The sequence below is a fragment of the Vanrija pseudolonga genome, chromosome 7 (assembly GCF_020906515.1).
Source record: "Vanrija pseudolonga chromosome 7, complete sequence".
Classification (NCBI taxonomy): Eukaryota; Fungi; Basidiomycota; class Tremellomycetes; order Trichosporonales; family Trichosporonaceae; genus Vanrija; species Vanrija pseudolonga.
Window position 1 is genome coordinate 984,902 of NC_085855.1, and position 14,531 is coordinate 999,432.

General features: G+C 60.0%; 5 protein-coding genes across 6 annotated transcripts; 4 read left to right on the forward strand and 1 right to left on the reverse strand.

Moving 5' to 3' along the window:
* The first annotated feature begins 578 nt into the window (after window positions 1-578).
* On the forward strand, window positions 579-2,634 carry ENO (Enolase). The gene is made up of 7 exons (XM_062775797.1): window positions 579-673; window positions 1,023-1,044; window positions 1,091-1,791; window positions 1,888-2,171; window positions 2,221-2,325; window positions 2,372-2,415; window positions 2,468-2,634. The coding sequence occupies exons 1-7, from the start codon at window positions 641-643 to the stop codon at window positions 2,575-2,577; spliced, it is 1,299 nt and encodes a 432-aa protein (XP_062631781.1). The 5' UTR covers window positions 579-640; the 3' UTR covers window positions 2,578-2,634.
* A 133-nt stretch (window positions 2,635-2,767) lies between these two features.
* Window positions 2,768-4,450, forward strand: LOC62_07G009243 (uncharacterized protein; the record flags this gene model as incomplete). Its single annotated transcript, XM_062775798.1, has 7 exons — window positions 2,768-2,839; window positions 2,877-2,932; window positions 2,974-3,335; window positions 3,370-3,440; window positions 3,479-3,775; window positions 3,832-4,168; window positions 4,206-4,450. The coding sequence occupies 7 exons, from the start codon at window positions 2,768-2,770 to the stop codon at window positions 4,448-4,450; spliced, it is 1,440 nt and encodes a 479-aa protein (XP_062631782.1).
* Window positions 4,451-5,070: 620 nt separating this feature from the next.
* On the forward strand, window positions 5,071-10,227 carry CHS4_1 (Chitin synthase 4). Of its 2 annotated transcripts, XM_062775799.1 has the most exons (25): window positions 5,071-6,240; window positions 6,298-6,493; window positions 6,532-6,657; window positions 6,692-6,814; window positions 6,854-6,884; window positions 6,920-7,014; window positions 7,049-7,101; window positions 7,136-7,372; window positions 7,410-7,434; window positions 7,481-7,598; window positions 7,639-7,765; window positions 7,803-7,871; window positions 7,908-7,954; window positions 7,993-8,060; window positions 8,098-8,213; window positions 8,252-8,322; window positions 8,359-8,526; window positions 8,562-8,587; window positions 8,624-8,683; window positions 8,728-8,952; window positions 8,993-9,042; window positions 9,079-9,126; window positions 9,164-9,658; window positions 9,792-9,972; window positions 10,029-10,227. In XM_062775799.1, the coding sequence occupies exons 1-23, from the start codon at window positions 5,540-5,542 to the stop codon at window positions 9,240-9,242; spliced, it is 2,859 nt and encodes a 952-aa protein (XP_062631784.1). In that variant the 5' UTR covers window positions 5,071-5,539; the 3' UTR covers window positions 9,243-9,658; window positions 9,792-9,972; window positions 10,029-10,227. The 2 variants fall into 2 exon arrangements, with proteins under 2 accessions (XP_062631784.1, XP_062631783.1); XM_062775800.1 differs by having other exon boundaries at window positions 7,803-7,954.
* On the reverse strand, window positions 9,413-12,388 carry SPBC725.05c (putative pyrophosphatase/phosphodiesterasec; the record flags this gene model as incomplete). Its single annotated transcript, XM_062775801.1, has 10 exons — window positions 12,091-12,388; window positions 11,522-12,055; window positions 11,221-11,470; window positions 11,098-11,181; window positions 10,845-11,050; window positions 10,741-10,798; window positions 10,529-10,699; window positions 10,381-10,483; window positions 9,792-9,972; window positions 9,413-9,658 (listed from the first exon to the last, which is right to left on the reverse strand). Exons 1-10 carry the CDS (start codon window positions 12,352-12,354, stop codon window positions 9,413-9,415), a joined length of 2,097 nt encoding a protein of 698 aa, XP_062631785.1. The 5' UTR covers window positions 12,355-12,388.
* Window positions 12,389-13,009: 621 nt separating this feature from the next.
* Window positions 13,010-14,531, forward strand: PGAP3 (Post-GPI attachment to proteins factor 3; the record flags this gene model as incomplete). The annotated part of the gene is made up of 2 exons (XM_062775802.1): window positions 13,010-13,824; window positions 13,927-14,531. The coding sequence occupies exons 1-2, from the start codon at window positions 13,269-13,271 to the stop codon at window positions 14,529-14,531; spliced, it is 1,161 nt and encodes a 386-aa protein (XP_062631786.1). The 5' UTR covers window positions 13,010-13,268.

Consider the following 14,531-nt stretch of genomic DNA (forward strand, 5'->3'; position numbering starts at 1 on the left):
GAGTCCTAACTCGATCTCTTGGTTCTGCGGACTCGACTTTGCAGAAGACACTGACCGCCGAGGAGGTCGGGGCAGGCAGGTGTAATCTTTGCCCGTTGTCGCTGGCCCATGCCATTGGCTCGTTTGTGGATGACTTCCTGACTCCGTCGACTCCGTCCTGGCCATCCTGGGTGCCTCGGAGCAATCCGCCAACCACAATGGGCCCATCCGATACGGCCGCACGGGGCCCCCGCATCTCTATCATGATTTAATGACGTGTGTCGCATTATCACTGCTAAGGGTTGGATTTCCCTATGCCATTGCCGCACCAGCACCTGAGTTCAGAGTGACGCGCGCCGCGGCGGAGGGCCGTCCGAGCCAGTCAGGCCGTCAATCAGAGGCCACGCCGCCCCTCGCAGCCCCGTTCCCAGCCAGCCTGCAGCCTGCCAACGCATCCACCCACCTCGTGCCCAACCTGCCTGCCCAGCCTGCCTGACTTTCGCCCCTGGCTCGCTGGCTGGCTGGCAGTCGCCCACCCCCAACGATACGCCCCCCCCCCCCCCCCCATCCCAACTTACTTTCCATCGTCTTCCCTCTTCTCTCTCCTCACTACCTCTCTCTTCATCCTTCTTACTCTCAATCCTAAAAAAAACAACCAACAATGTCTGTTGTCACCAAGGTCCACGCTCGCCAGGTTCGTGCACTCCCCTAGCGCATAACGCTGCCATGCTTGACTCCCACTCCCACACCTTGCTCGATGCCAATGGCGTCATAGTCTTCCCTCCCACCAACGTGCTTGAGCTCGAGCTAACACTGTCTCTCTCAGATCTTCGACTCGCGAGATGAGTATCATTCTGCATGACTTGGAGGCCCAGTGCCAGACGTTCTATGTGCTCGCTCGGGCACTGGCCTCCAGCTCGCCCTTGTCCATGCTTCCTATGCTGACATTGACGCCTTCCTCCCGCCCCATTCCTTGAACTGCTTCTTGCTATCTGTCGCCTGCTATCCTGCGATTGACGATCTTACGCAACCCCACTGTCGAGGTCGACCTCTTCACCGAGAAGGGTGAGCTTCATTGAGAACAGGGAGGAACAGTGCCCTAACACCACAGGCCGCTTCCGCGCTGAGGTCCCCTCGGGTGCCTCGACCGGCGCCCACGAGGCCGTCGAGCTCCGTGACGGCGGCAAGGACTACGTTGGCAAGGGTGTCCTCAAGGCCGTCGAGAACGTCAACAAGGTTCTCGGCCCCGCCCTCGTCGAGTCCAAGCTCCCCGTCACCTCGCAGAAGGAGATCGACGACCTCCTCATCAAGCTTGACGGCACCCCCAACAAGGGCAAGCTCGGCGCCAACGCCATCCTCGGTGTCTCGATGGCCGTTACCGAGGCCGGTGCCGCCGACAAGGGCCTTCCCCTCTACGCCTACATTGCCCAGCTTGCCGGCGTCCAGGAGCCCTTCATCCTCCCCACCCCTGCCTTCAACGTCATCAACGGTGGCTCGCACGCCGGCAACGCCCTTGCCTTCCAGGAGTTCATGCTCCTCCCCACCGGCGCTTCGTCGTTCACCGAGGCGCTCAAGATGGGTTCGGAGACTTACCACGCCCTCAAGAAGGTCATTGTTAAGAAGTACGGCATCGACGCCGTCAACGTCGGTGACGAGGGTGGCTTCGCCCCCAACGTCTCCGGCGCCGAGGAGTCGCTTGACCTCCTTACCGCCGCCATTGAGGCTGCCGGCTACGCCGGCAAGGTCCAGATTGGCCTCGACGTTGCCTCGTCCGAGTTCTACAAGGACGGCAAGTACGACCTTGACTTCAAGGTGAGTTCACCGAGTAGGAGACGTGGAGGTCGTGTCAAATCGACACTCCTACTGTTCGCGCGGCGTGTCCCGAGTCCCGTACTAACAACAACCCAGAACCCCAACTCGGACCCCTCCAAGTGGCTCTCGGGCGCCGAGCTCGCCGAGCTCTACCACCAGTACTCTGACAAGTACGACATTTGCTCGATCGAGGACCCCTTCCACGAGGACGACTTCGACGCCTGGGCTCACTACATGACCACCGCCAAGATCCAGATTGTCGGCGACGACCTCCTTGTCACCAACCCCCTCCGTATCAAGACTGCCATTGAGAAGAAGGCTTGCAACGCCCTCCTTCTCAAGATCAACCAGATCGGTACCATCTCGGAGTCCATCCAGGCGTAAGTTGCCTCAATTGCATCGTCCTCGGCTATTCTAACCAGCTCGCAGCGTTCAGCTCTCGCAGTCGGCCGGCTGGGGTGTCATGACCTCGCACCGTTCGGGCGAGACCGAGTCCACCTTCATTGCCGACCTTGCCGTTGGTCTCCGCACTGGGTGAGTTCCCTTTGCTTTGTTAGTGATGCCTCGCTAACCGTACCAGTGAGATCAAGACCGGTGCCCCCTGCCGCTCGGAGCGTGTTGCCAGTGAGTTGCCCACACAACCTTCAACCATTCAAGTTACTGACACCATCCTCAGAGTACAACCAGCTTCTCCGCATCGAGGAGGAGCTCGGCGACAAGGCCATCTACGCCGGCCCCAAGGGTCTCTCGAAGGGCACCACCGCCCCCGCCCTCCACTCCGAGTAGATGTAGATAGTTGGCACCTCGTGTCGAGTGAATGAGATATGAAGCTGTTATCTGATGCGTTGCTGGCCAAACCGGGCGGTTGACTTGTCCAAAGCCAAATCACGTGACCAAAGTCGCGTCATGTTGAACGCGTCGAGTTGCTTTCGTCCACTCAACTCTGTCATTCATCACATTACCGTCACGCACGCACATGGCTGATTCACAACAGATCAGGACTGCAGAGAGACATCTCACGCAGGCGCTAGAGTCTGACCAGAGGCTTGTGAGTAATCACCACCATGCGCTCGCTAAACCCACAGGTCACCTTTCGCGATGTTGCCCGCGAGCTGGGCTGCCATGTGCATCTTGCCAAAAAGTGAGCACCAGAGAGCTCACTCTGACTGACCTTCCCCACAGCCTGCTACTGCACTACCTCTCCACCCACCCTGACGTCATTCCCACCTACCTGCTCTCCGGCCCCTTGCTCGCGACGTCCGCCGTTGCCCAGACTGATCTGACGAGGGCGGCGTCGCCCTCTGCGACTGCGACCCAGTCTCTGGCCCACCTGTCGGCCACGCAAAAGATTCGTGTTGTGCACATGGACGAAATGAGTGAAGACGAGTGGAACTCGGAAGCCGAGGAGGAGGAGGAGCAGAAGGAGGAAGACTTCGAGGAGCTCGCTAGCGCCGAGGAGTCCATCAAGGTCGACGGTGACGACGCCTTGGACGACGTTGTGCCCAGGTGGGGCGTTGTCCTGGTCAACCAAGACAGTCTGGACGGTGAGTCGGTCCCTTGGACGACACTGACTTGCAGACAAGAAGAAGCTCTTCAGCGGCGAACAGCTCAGCGTCCACATCTACTCGTTGGCCCCAGCCCCTTTAAAGGTGCGCGTGTCTGTGACGTCCTGTCTAACCAGGTACAGGACCCTGCTCTTTATCTCGCCGCTTCGGCTGGCCTGCGTGCACACTCGAGCTACATTGACGCCGCGACATACGGCACAATCTCGGGAGTGTCTTTGGGCGCCAGCGGTCCGAAGCGCATGCGCGACGGTGGCCTTGACTCGATCGCCAAGAAGGCCGAGGTCAAGACTGAAGTCAAGCCTGAAGCCAAGGGCTCTGCTGTCAAGAAGGACGCCAAGAAGGAGGACAAAAAGTCTTTCTTCGCCAAGAAAGAGTCGCCTGCCGACAAGGAGGAGGCCAAGAGCAAGGAGCAGAAGAAGGTGAGTCTCTTGTCTCTCTTCCCTGTGTTCTTGTTCAGCCTGACCACTTGCGTTAGCCGCCTGCACCACCTCGTACACTGAAGAACAAGAGGCGGATCATCACCTCGGATGATGAAGACGACGATGAGCCAGCGGGCGCGGGCTCCTCAAAATCTCCATCGAGGCCGCCTCCTCAATCCACGAAGCCCTCGCTCGAACCCACCTCGTCCATGGTCCGCGCCGAAGACCAGGCGGCAATGGAGGCCATGATGACCATGGATGTCGACTTTGACGACATTGAAGAGATATCAGAGCCAAAGGCCAAGGCCGCGCCTCGCGGGTCAAAGGGCACCGCCCGAAAACGGCGACAAGTCAAAAAGTCCAAGGTTGAGATGGATGACAAGGGCTACATGGGTGAGTTGTACCCACCAAAGCTCGGCTGACGGCCCAGTGACCAAGGATTACTACACCGACGAGTCGTACTCTGGATCTGACACGGATACGGACGCACCCAAGCCGACTTCCAAGCCCTCGTCAGTGGCACCACAAGCGAAGAAGGAAGCACCAGCACGTGCAAGTGGAGGGGCCAAAGCTGCTGCGGCGCCTGCACGTCCAGCGCCTGCGCGTTCGACGGCGCCAAAGAAGCCAGCGCCGCTTGGACAGAGCAGCATTGCAGGCTTTTTCAAGAAGAAGTAGATTGGTCATGCGTGGTGGATGCAGCAGTGGTGGTGTGAGCAGTGGTGGTGTGAAGCAGTGCAAGCGGTTGTAGTGGATGCTGTGCTAATAAGTGAGATCGTAGCACGTAGCTGTGCTGCGGGTGGGTTGACTGGCTGATAATGTGCGGTGCATGTTTCTGGGTCGACCTTCTGTTACAATTTCGGCGACACCTTTCCCTGGAGGAACGGCGGGCTGCCGTACGGCGCTGCGGCGAGCGGGTGCAGCAAATGACACTGACGGTGCGGGAGCCCGTCGTCGTACACTGGTACTTACACCGCCTACTAGGCTGGTCGCAATAGAGTCTCCGGGCAACCGGCCAGCCAGCCAGTCAGTCAGTCAGGCCCAAAAGTCAAAGCGCACGCGCCGCGCCGGGCAGCGCCACGCCGCCACGCCACGGGTCACCACCAGTCACACCCCATTCCCTCGTGCCTCGCGCCTTCGCGCCTGTTGCCTGTTGCCTGCCGTTTGCCGCTCCCCTCCACGCCACGCCTCTCCGCCTCCACCACAGTAGCAGCAGTAGCGGATCGAGCGCGACACGAGGCCAAGTGATCCGTCGCCGCCGCCGTCTGTAACCCGCCGCAGCCCACCCTCGCGCTCATTGCTGGTCTGGCTTCCTTTTGACACTCTGACCACCACCAGACACGACGCAAACACGCGCCCGCCTGTTGTTGCTTGTTTGCACCGAGCCGACCCCGCGCGCGCACAGCACTGCGCCACACCACAACTACACAACACGCACCTCGGACCATCTCAACCCGGCGACAAGGTCAACGTTGATCGATCAGACTGCTGTGCACCCGCAGCGCTACTAGGATCGACCAGCGGACACTCAACACCGACGACGCGTCGAGACATTGTGTGTGACCATTGGCCTGCCTGCCCGTCAATCATCTCATCACTCAACCTTGACAAGTCTACTACTACTCGCTAGTCGCCATATACCTCCTTTTGTTCGCACCGAGGTCACTTGCCCACCGGCCTGCAGCAACTCAGATCTATCCCTCCGTGAATCTCTTCTTCCTTTTGTTCTCCTCCTAGGTCAACCCCCCTCCAACCACCGCTGTCAAGATGCAGCCCGGCGACATCTACCAGCCGCCCCCGGGCAGCCAGCCGCGACGTGACAACCCGTATGCGGCCCAACCCCCCCAACCGCCCGGACAGCCTGGCTTCCCACCTCCTCAGCCGCCCCTTCCGCACAGCTCGAGCCATCAGAGGATCGCCAGCAACCCGTTCAACCACCCGGCAGACAACCAACAGTGGGCGCCGCCCGCCCCTCCGCGCCCTCCCACCACAGACCCGCAATATAGACCTTCAACTGCCCAGAGCTATCACTCGAGCAACGTTCACAACCCTCCCAACATCCCTCTTCAAAGAATGGACTCGCCATACAACCTGGGCGACCCCCGCTTAACGTCGCCGCCTCCCATGGGTGGGTCGCACACGGACCTCTCGTACCCTCCTCGTCAACAGCCGGGAGGTTATGGTCCGGCTGAGGACGACTATGGTGACGCGCAGCCCCTCCTGGGCCACGCCTACCCCGACCCGCGTCTCGGCGGGCATGCCACCCCCTCCCCCCGCCCTTATCAGTTGACCGACAACGGCGCCACGCCGGGCCACGGCGACATGGGCATTCGCTTCGACCCCGCCACCCGCTTCAACGCGCCGCCGAGCGAGTCCCGCCCTTACAACGACGAGCCGGGCTCGAATCTCCACTATGGTCCTGTCCCCAACCGCGTGCTGCGCCGTAACCGTACGCAGAAGAAGGTCCAGTGAGTTGTGCTGTGCACCGCCCCGTGGCGCGTCATACTCGTGTTGACATTCCCCAGGCTCTTCCGCGGCCACCTCGTTCTCGATGTGGAGGTCCCCTCGCTTCTTCTGGACCAGAGCCTGATCAAGGAGGGCAACGAGTTTACCAAGATGCGCTACACTGCCGTCACGTGTGACCCCAACGACTTTGTCGAGGACAAGTACACGCTCCGCCAGCGACTCTACGACCCTCCTCGTCAAACCGAGCTGTTCATTGTGAGCTCACGAGGTTGCTTTGGAAGCTGACACTTCAGGTTGTGACCATGTACAACGAAGACGACGTGCTCTTCTGCCGTACCATGAGAGGTATCATGCAGAACGTCGCACACCTGTGCAGCCGTTCTCGCAGTAAGACCTGGGGCCAGGACGGCTGGAAGAAGGTGGGCTAGTGGTGACCACACACGCTGACGTCAGGTCGTCGTGTGTATCGTTTCCGACGGTCGTGCCAAGATCAACCCGCGAACCCGGTCCGTGCTCGCCGCCCTCGGCGTGTACCAGGACGGCGTCGGTAAGAACATGGTCAACGGCAAGCCTGTGGTAGGTCCTGTGCCATTGGCGCGGTTCGCTCACTCGTAGACTGCCCACCTGTACGAGTACACGACGCAGCGTAAGTCCAACGCCTTGACACACACCTGACGCCAGTCTCGATTAGCTCCAGTGGAAAGATTGGACCAGGCGGCAACAACACGGTGCCGATTCAGCTCATCTTCTGTCTGAAGGAGAAGAACCAGAAGAAGGTTGGTCAAGCCGTGGAGCTTCATTGACACCCAGATTAACAGCCACCGCTGGTTCTTCAACGCGTTCGGCGACTGTCTTCGTCCAAAGTACGTACCAATTTCCGATTATCGCTGACCTCAGCGTCTGCGTCCTCCTTGATGTCGGAACTCAGCCCGGACCCAAGTCCATCTACCACTTGTGGAAGGCCTTTGACATCAACTCGTCTGTTGGTGGCGCATGTGGTGAAATCGTCGCACTCAAGGGCACGATGGGCATCAACTTGATCAACCCTCTCGTTGCCGCCCAGAACTTTGAGTACAAGATGTCCAACATTCTCGACAAGCCCCTCGAGTCGGTGTTCGGCTATATTACCGTGCTGTACGTGATGGGTGTGACGTTCAATGCTGATCCACAGGCCCGGTGCCTTCTCTGCATACCGTGTTGGTATCAGCGTCGTGTATACGAGTCCAAGTGCTAACGCCACAGTACATTGCGCTTCAAAACGACGAGCGCGGACAAGGACCTCTCGAGAAGTACTTTTACGGAGAGACGATGCACGGCGCCGGCGCCGGTATCTTCAAGGCCAACATGTATCTGGCTGAAGGTAAGAGAGCCTCCTGCACGGACTCCAGCTGACTGTGCAGACCGTATTCTCTGCTGGGAGCTTGTCAGTAAACGTGGCAGCAAGTGGCTTCTTCACTACGTCAAGTCGTCGTACGCGACAACCGACGTTCCCGACGCTGTCCCCGAACTGGTATCCCAGCGTCGACGGTGGGTAGTCGATATTGGCCAGAAGCTGATGCCTCAGATGGCTTAACGGTTCCTTCTTCGCTGCAATTCACTCGATTGTTCACTTTGGTTACATTTACCGCTCCTCGTATGTTGGCGTCCGCACCTCAGTTCTGACACCCAGACACAACTTTGGCCGCAAGTTCCTGCTCCACGTCGAGTTGATCTACCGTGAGTGCTGTGTCCACAACATCCACTGACCCTTGCAGAGATCATCAGCAACGTCTTCGCATGGTTTGCCCTCGGCAACTTTTACATCGCCTTTGTTGTTCTCACGGTAGGCTTTCTATCAGAGGCCTGGACTAACGCCCAAGGACTCAATGGACCCCTACGGCAAAGTGTTCCACATCCTCAACAAGCCACTCCACTATGCGTATATAGCGCTGCTGATGTTGTGTTTCATCCTTGCTCTTGGTAACAGGCCTCAAGGGTGCGTAGTCCCCCCGAAGGACAACTCTAACCACTCAGTTCCAAATGGGGTTACACACTTGCTATGGTCGGCTTTGCTCTGATAACAGTCTACATGATCTTCTGTGCAGGTTGGTTATCCTCCGCAAGGGTGAAGCTCACGCCAGTCTTCCTCGCCATCAAGGGAGTTGAGGGCGTCAAGGAAAGCGGTGGTCTCAAGAACCCAAGTGCCATCTTTGGGTCAAAGATCTTTGCCAACATTGTCATCTCGTTGGCTGCCACCTACGGCTTGTACATTGTGTCCTCTATCATCTCATTGGACCCCTGGCATCTGAGTGAGTGTTACTCGCGACGCGTCTAACCTTCCCAGTTACCTCCTTTATCCAATACCTTTTGGTGAGTGGTTCCTGCCGAGTTGGACTGACATTCCAGCTCGCTGCTTCCTACGTCAATGTGTTGAACGTTTACGCATTCTGCAACGTCCACGATGTTGTGAGTAGCTTGACTCGAAACCTCACCCGGTCTAACGTTATCAGTCGTGGGGAACCAAGGGCTCGGACAAGGCGTCTGAAGATCTCGGCGTCGTCAAGTCGGACGGCGGCGGCAACGAGGTCGTTGTCGAGGTTCCGGTTGAGCAAAAGGACATCAATGCTACGTACCAGGAGGAACTGGCCATCCTGGCGTCCAAGCCTCCTCCTGAGTCGAGTGGCAGATCGGCCGATCAGAAGCAGGAAGACTACTACAAGAACTTCCGTACGAACGTGAGTAGGCTCGGCTACATCAGTGCTGACTGTCCCACAGGTCCTTCTGGCTTGGACCATGACCAACGCCCTCCTCGCCGGCATCATCCTGTACGTGCCAATCGCCCTTCTCCGCTGACCTCTCAGGGGCACAAACACCAATCTTGCCACGACGTATATGGGTATCATGCTCTAGTAAGAAGCCAATGCGCCGGCCGACGCTGACCTGCAGCACCGTTGCTGGCCTGGCCTTCTTCCGCTTCGTCGGCGCCGTCTTCTACCTGGTTATCCGCCTCTTCATGGGAGAGTGAGCGCATCTGATCAATGTCTAAGGGGTCGGTCCAGCAGCCTGTTTGTGCACATTATTGCCCTGGCCAATATTACAGCTTTACGAAAAAAGGATAAATGAGTGATGAGATTGTTTGGATGCGAGTTGGGATTGCCATCGGACCATGCTACATACATAACAGCCACCTTGGCCTCATTTCCTCAAGGCCCTTGTGACGTACACGCGTGCTTGGAGCTTGATGTCTGTCCAGATATCGCTCCACCACGCCTTGACCCACTTGTTCATTCGGTCGCGATTGCCGACCTGCCAGTCGCGGTAAAACTGAGCGAGGACGGCTTCACGAGCGGCCTCGTCCTCGGGCGTGGGGGGGTCGGACGCGGGCGGGAGGGTCGCGAGACGGGCAGCCATTTGGGCCTGGAAGTCGGTGTTGGTTGTGGCCTGGGGTGTGGTGTGAGCAAGCTCAGCCGGGTGCGTGACGCGGCTCGGCTCGGCGCGGCGCGGCGCGGCGGGCAATGGCCGGCAGGCCTGCCACCCCACTGCGCCGCCGCCGCACAACTCCACGCCGACTCACCCAGAACCGGTGGTTGGTAACGTCCACGCGCTCGCGGTGCATAGTGTACGCGAGCTCGAGCTCGTCTCCGCGCGGCGTGGTGGTCACGGGGAACTCGACGGCCGAGTATGGCGAGTTTGAGGGGCGCCGGCGGCGCGTGGACGCGTAGAGCACTGGGCGGATATTGGACAGCGGGTCGGGGCTGTGTGGGGGTGGGCGTCAGCTTGACAATACGGTACGTATGGAAAGCGGACTTACGGCGCGACGAGGTCGACGTCCCCGCTGTCGACGACTACTTCGCGCCGTCTTCGCCTTGTTGGCGCTGCGGCGGAGGCGGCTGGCGGCGCGGACGACGCGGACGACATGGATGCGGTGGCTTGTGCTGTCGCCGCGCGGGCGAGCGGGAGGGCCGTCCTCCTCGTTAGGCTGTTCATGCTGTGAGGTTGGAGAGGTGGTGTCGATGATGGCCAAGTCGTCGTCGAAATCTCATCTCATCTGACTCCCCCGATCCCCGGCGACCGCCCGCCGCCCACCGTGGGAAAGCGGCGCTGCCACCAACCACACCTGCTGCAATACAATGCCTGCCGCTCCATGCAATCTATGCTTCTACAAGTGTGAATCCCAAAAGGACGCCGACGCGTTGGTCGGGGGTGCAATGTTCTCTAGTTGTTGGAGGCGCATGACGAGGCTGAACAGCTCGAGGTTGGGGAAGGCTGCGGTGTGAGTGAGTGGGGTTGTGGCGACGGCGACACACTCACGCTTCATGATCGCCGGGCTCGTCGACTCCCAGCCTGGTGTATCTCCGGGTCGCCAAACCGAGACGTCACGGGCGTCGCTTTGCCGCGTCGCCAGCTTCGCCTTGGCCTTGACCCGTGTCGCGAACGGCCCGTGGGCGAAGAATATCGCCTGCATTTCTGGCAGCTCGTTGTCTGGGGCGCGGTTAGGGCTGTTACGCTCGAGGAGCACTCACCATAGCCGTGGCAGCCTTTGATAGGCAGCTCGTCGCCACCATGGCGCTCGTACTCTTCCTGTAGAGTTGTCAGCAACGTCCCTCCCTCCCCACTTCCTACGTACATGATCTGTGATCACCCAGCCGAGGGCGGGGACCAGGTAGATGGGGGCGACACGCTCGCCGCTACTAAAGTGCCACCGCTCGGGCATCGTGTCGTGGGTATACGCTGCAAATGTCCCGTTGCTCTCCTTGGCTGCAGCCTCCAGCTTGGCAAGGTGGGCGTCGACGTCGCTGCCGGCTTTGAACCGCAGTCCGTATGCAGGCCAGCCTGAGGGAGTCAGCGCGGCTGGCAACGACCGTCGGCATTCTCCTCACCATCCTTGAACTCGACGTCCTTGTAGTCTTCACCGAGGATGTCGTCGAGAAAGACCAGTCTGTGCTTGCTTGTCGCTGCCATGCCTGTACAGTGGTCAGCCAGCGCAAACGCAAGCCCCTCACCATGATCCGATACAACGATCAGATCGACAATCTGCGAGAGGTTTCGCGCATCGAGTGCCGAAACGAGATCGCCGATAAACTTGTCTGATCGTTCCATGGCACGCTCGACGTCTGCCGACTCTGGCCCTCCCTTGTGGCCCGCCTTGTCCACGTCCGGGATGTAAGCCAGTAGCAGCGACGGTCGTTTCTCGAGCGGCATATCGAGGTAATGCAGCACCTGGTCCAGCTTGTCGCTGGGCGTGGATTTGTCCTGGCACCCGTCAGCACATCGATAGTCAAGCCATCAACCCGGCCGACCCACCTTGTACGGCACAAAGTAGCTCGGCGATACCCCGTTCCCCATTGTCGGAGGCCCAGGCCACATGATGTTGAGCGCCTTGCGTCCGCCGCGCTCCGCGACGCTCCACATGGGCTCGCCCCACCACCAGCTGGGGTCCCAGCTGTCCTTGCTCGAGTAGCGGAACTCGCCCTTGAGGTCTGGGGCGTAAAAGTCGTTGGCGATGATGCCGTGCGACTCGGGGTACAGGCCGGTGAGGAGGGCCCAATGGTTGGGGAACGTGAGCGTCGGGAACACGGGCTGCATCGACGCCGCACGCAGCCCGTGCTCTGCCTGTCCTAGCGCAAGCAAGTTTGGCACGAGCTCGGCATGCGACGCGAGGTACTGCGGCCTGAAGCCGTCGATCGAGACGACGAGCGTAGTTGGGTGGAAAGGGTGTGTGCCGTTCGACAGCGTCGGCAGAGCCGGTACCGACGGCCGATGCCGTCTTCGCTCAAGGATAACTGCGACGACGAGCAGCGAAGGCACCGCGATAAGAAGCACGAGCGAGCGGGGAAGCTGGCATCAGCAGGCTATTGTCGTGCCGGACCTACCTTTGTCCCGCAGATTGTCCACCAGTGCTTGGACGCGGGCTTTCGCCTTGGACGCGCCAAGGGCCGGGATGCCGATGGCGACGCAGGATTAACCAGCAGCGGCGCCTCCTCCTCTGCCTGGGCGGCGGCGCCGACCGCGTCAGACATCTCAGCCTCGAGCTCAATGTCGTCCGGGTCGTCGGTCAGCGCCGGATCTGGGCCGCGCAGCCGCGGCGAGTCGCGCGGGCGTGGCGAGTCGCGCGCTCTGTTTCGCGCCGTCGACATGGCGGCGGGGTTCAAGTTCACGTGTCTGACGCGGCGCGCAAGGTTGGACGTGGGGGTGAAGCGAGAGAGTGTCGTCCGTCGGCGTCGCCGAGGCAACTTGTTGGGTGTGCTGGAGTGCTCAGGGTCGTTGCTGGAATGATGCCGACATTGGCGGCGGGCAGGTGAAACAAGAGACAAGCCGGTGACTGACTGACATTGGATGGCATGTACAGCACGACAACAGCGTCGGGCAACGTCGGCGGCGGCAGCGGCGACGGCGGTGACAGGCGCGGAGGGGGAGAGAGCGGGCCATGTGCGCATCATCTGACGGTTGCTCACGCCGCGCGCGGCACTGGCCTCGGCGGTCTGTCCGGCCACTGCCGCCGCCATGTCCGCGCCGCGGCTGTAGATAGGTGGGCGACGACGGCGGACCGACCCCTAGGTATGAAGCATCAGTTTCCAGGATTGCAAAAGTCTTGGCCCCTCAAACTGCCCTTCTTGGGTGGTCGTGAGGGGGCAGACACGAGGCGAGGGGGGCTTAAAGGCAAACAGGCAGCCGCTGGCAAACATCAACAAGGGTCAGGAATAACGTTGGTAGTCGTCTCCCACCAGCCAGTCGTCAGTCGTCCCCCTCTTGCATCTCCCACTCTCTCACATTGCACACTACACTACACATCTACTCTTGCTCTCGACCGCACGTTAATTGATATCCCTTGTCGCCCAGTTTCAGCCGCATCCTCAAGCCCATCGCACCGCAGCGCACAAACAAACCCACACGTACACACACACACCCCGGGCCCTACCAAGTCTTGTCGGGTACTTAAATCGTCATCGTCATCGACGCCCCCGCAGACACCCACCGCAAACCAAACAAATCCCACGGCCACAACTTGTTCGACTGACATTGTCAGCACATCACGCCGATACCAGCGACCATGTCGTCCGCTGTCAACCGACTGGCGTTGGCGCCATTGCCCGAAGCAGTACGCTCAAACCGACCACCACCATCGTGCCGCGGCCTTCACGCCCTCAAGCTCGCGACATGGGCTGTCCTCGCTCTCACTCTTGCTGCGGTCCCCGCTGCAGCCTCATCCGGCGATCGTCACTCGAGCTTCCACCTCTGCTCCAATCTCTGCGAAGTCTCCCAGTGCGAGCCTCACAGCCCGCTGATCCCGCTCTACTTGCGGCTATTCGGCTGGTCGTGTATCGACAACTGCAACTACCACTGTGCCCACCGGCTCACCAACGAGGCCGACGCGGGAAGAGAGTACTACCACCAATTCTTTGGCAAGTGGGCATTCTACCGTCTCGGGCCTATCCAGGAGCCCCTCAGCGTGATCGCGTCGCTGGGCAACCTCTGGGTCCACTACCGCGGCCTGCAGCGCGTGCGCAAAACCGTCCGCCCCGACAACAATCTCCGTCCATGGCTCGAGACCTTGGCGTATATCCAGATCAACACGTGGTTGTGGTCCACAGTGTTCCACGCGAGGGGTGAGTCGTGGAGTCAGTGGGAGCAGCGACGACCGGCGGTATGCCCGTTGCCCCGGCGAGCGCCAGTTGGCGCCTTCCACAAGCGCTGATCCGACCCAACAGATACTCCAATCACTGAGCGTCTCGACTACTTCTCGGCCATGATCACCATTGCCGCTACCCTGCTTTATGCCATTGTGCGCATCTTTGGCATTGTCACCCCCAAGACCATCTCCCCATTGGTGTACCCGATCTCTGGCGCCGTCGCCGTCTTTGTCCTCTGGCACTTCATCTACGTCCTCAGCTTCTCCCACTTTCCCTATGGCTACCATGTCGGCGTCGCCATTGTGCTCGGCATGATCCACAACGTGCTGTGGCTCATCTGGACCCTGTCGTTATATGTCGCGCTACCAACCATTTCCATCAACGAGACTCTGATCGCCTGGCCAGAGCCATACCCGCCGCGCAACGCCCTGGCCAGTCGTCGACCCGCCCACGCCAACATTCCGGCCATTCTCGTTGGCCTCACAATGGCGGCAATGGCCTTTGAGGTTCTCGACTTTGCGCCATTCTACCGCGTGCTTGACGCCCATGCCCTCTGGCACTTTGCAACCATTCCATTGGGAGAGTGGTGGTGGAAGTACATGTGCGCAGACGCAAACGAGCTGGACGGAGGCCTCCTTGGGCCATTGTCCTCCCGCGTTCACGGAGACAAGAGCTCAGACTAG

What these genes read in the sequence shown, in the direction of transcription:
- ENO (XM_062775797.1), top strand. Translation starts at nt 641, where the DNA reads ATGTCTGTTGTCACCAAGGTCCACGCTCGCCAG. An exon ending in AGTACGACCTTGACTTCAAG is followed by an intron (nt 1,792 to 1,887) that starts GTGAGTTCACCG and finishes ACAACAACCCAG; the next exon opens with AACCCCAACTCGGACCCCTC. An exon ending in GCCGTTGGTCTCCGCACTGG is followed by an intron (nt 2,326 to 2,371) that starts GTGAGTTCCCTT and finishes TAACCGTACCAG; the next exon opens with TGAGATCAAGACCGGTGCCC.
- CHS4_1 (XM_062775800.1), top strand. Translation starts at nt 5,540, where the DNA reads ATGCAGCCCGGCGACATCTACCAGCCGCCCCCGGGCAGCCAGCCGCGA. An exon ending in CAACATGTATCTGGCTGAAG is followed by an intron (nt 7,599 to 7,638) that starts GTAAGAGAGCCT and finishes CTGACTGTGCAG; the next exon opens with ACCGTATTCTCTGCTGGGAG. An exon ending in CTTGGTAACAGGCCTCAAGG is followed by an intron (nt 8,214 to 8,251) that starts GTGCGTAGTCCC and finishes CTAACCACTCAG; the next exon opens with TTCCAAATGGGGTTACACAC.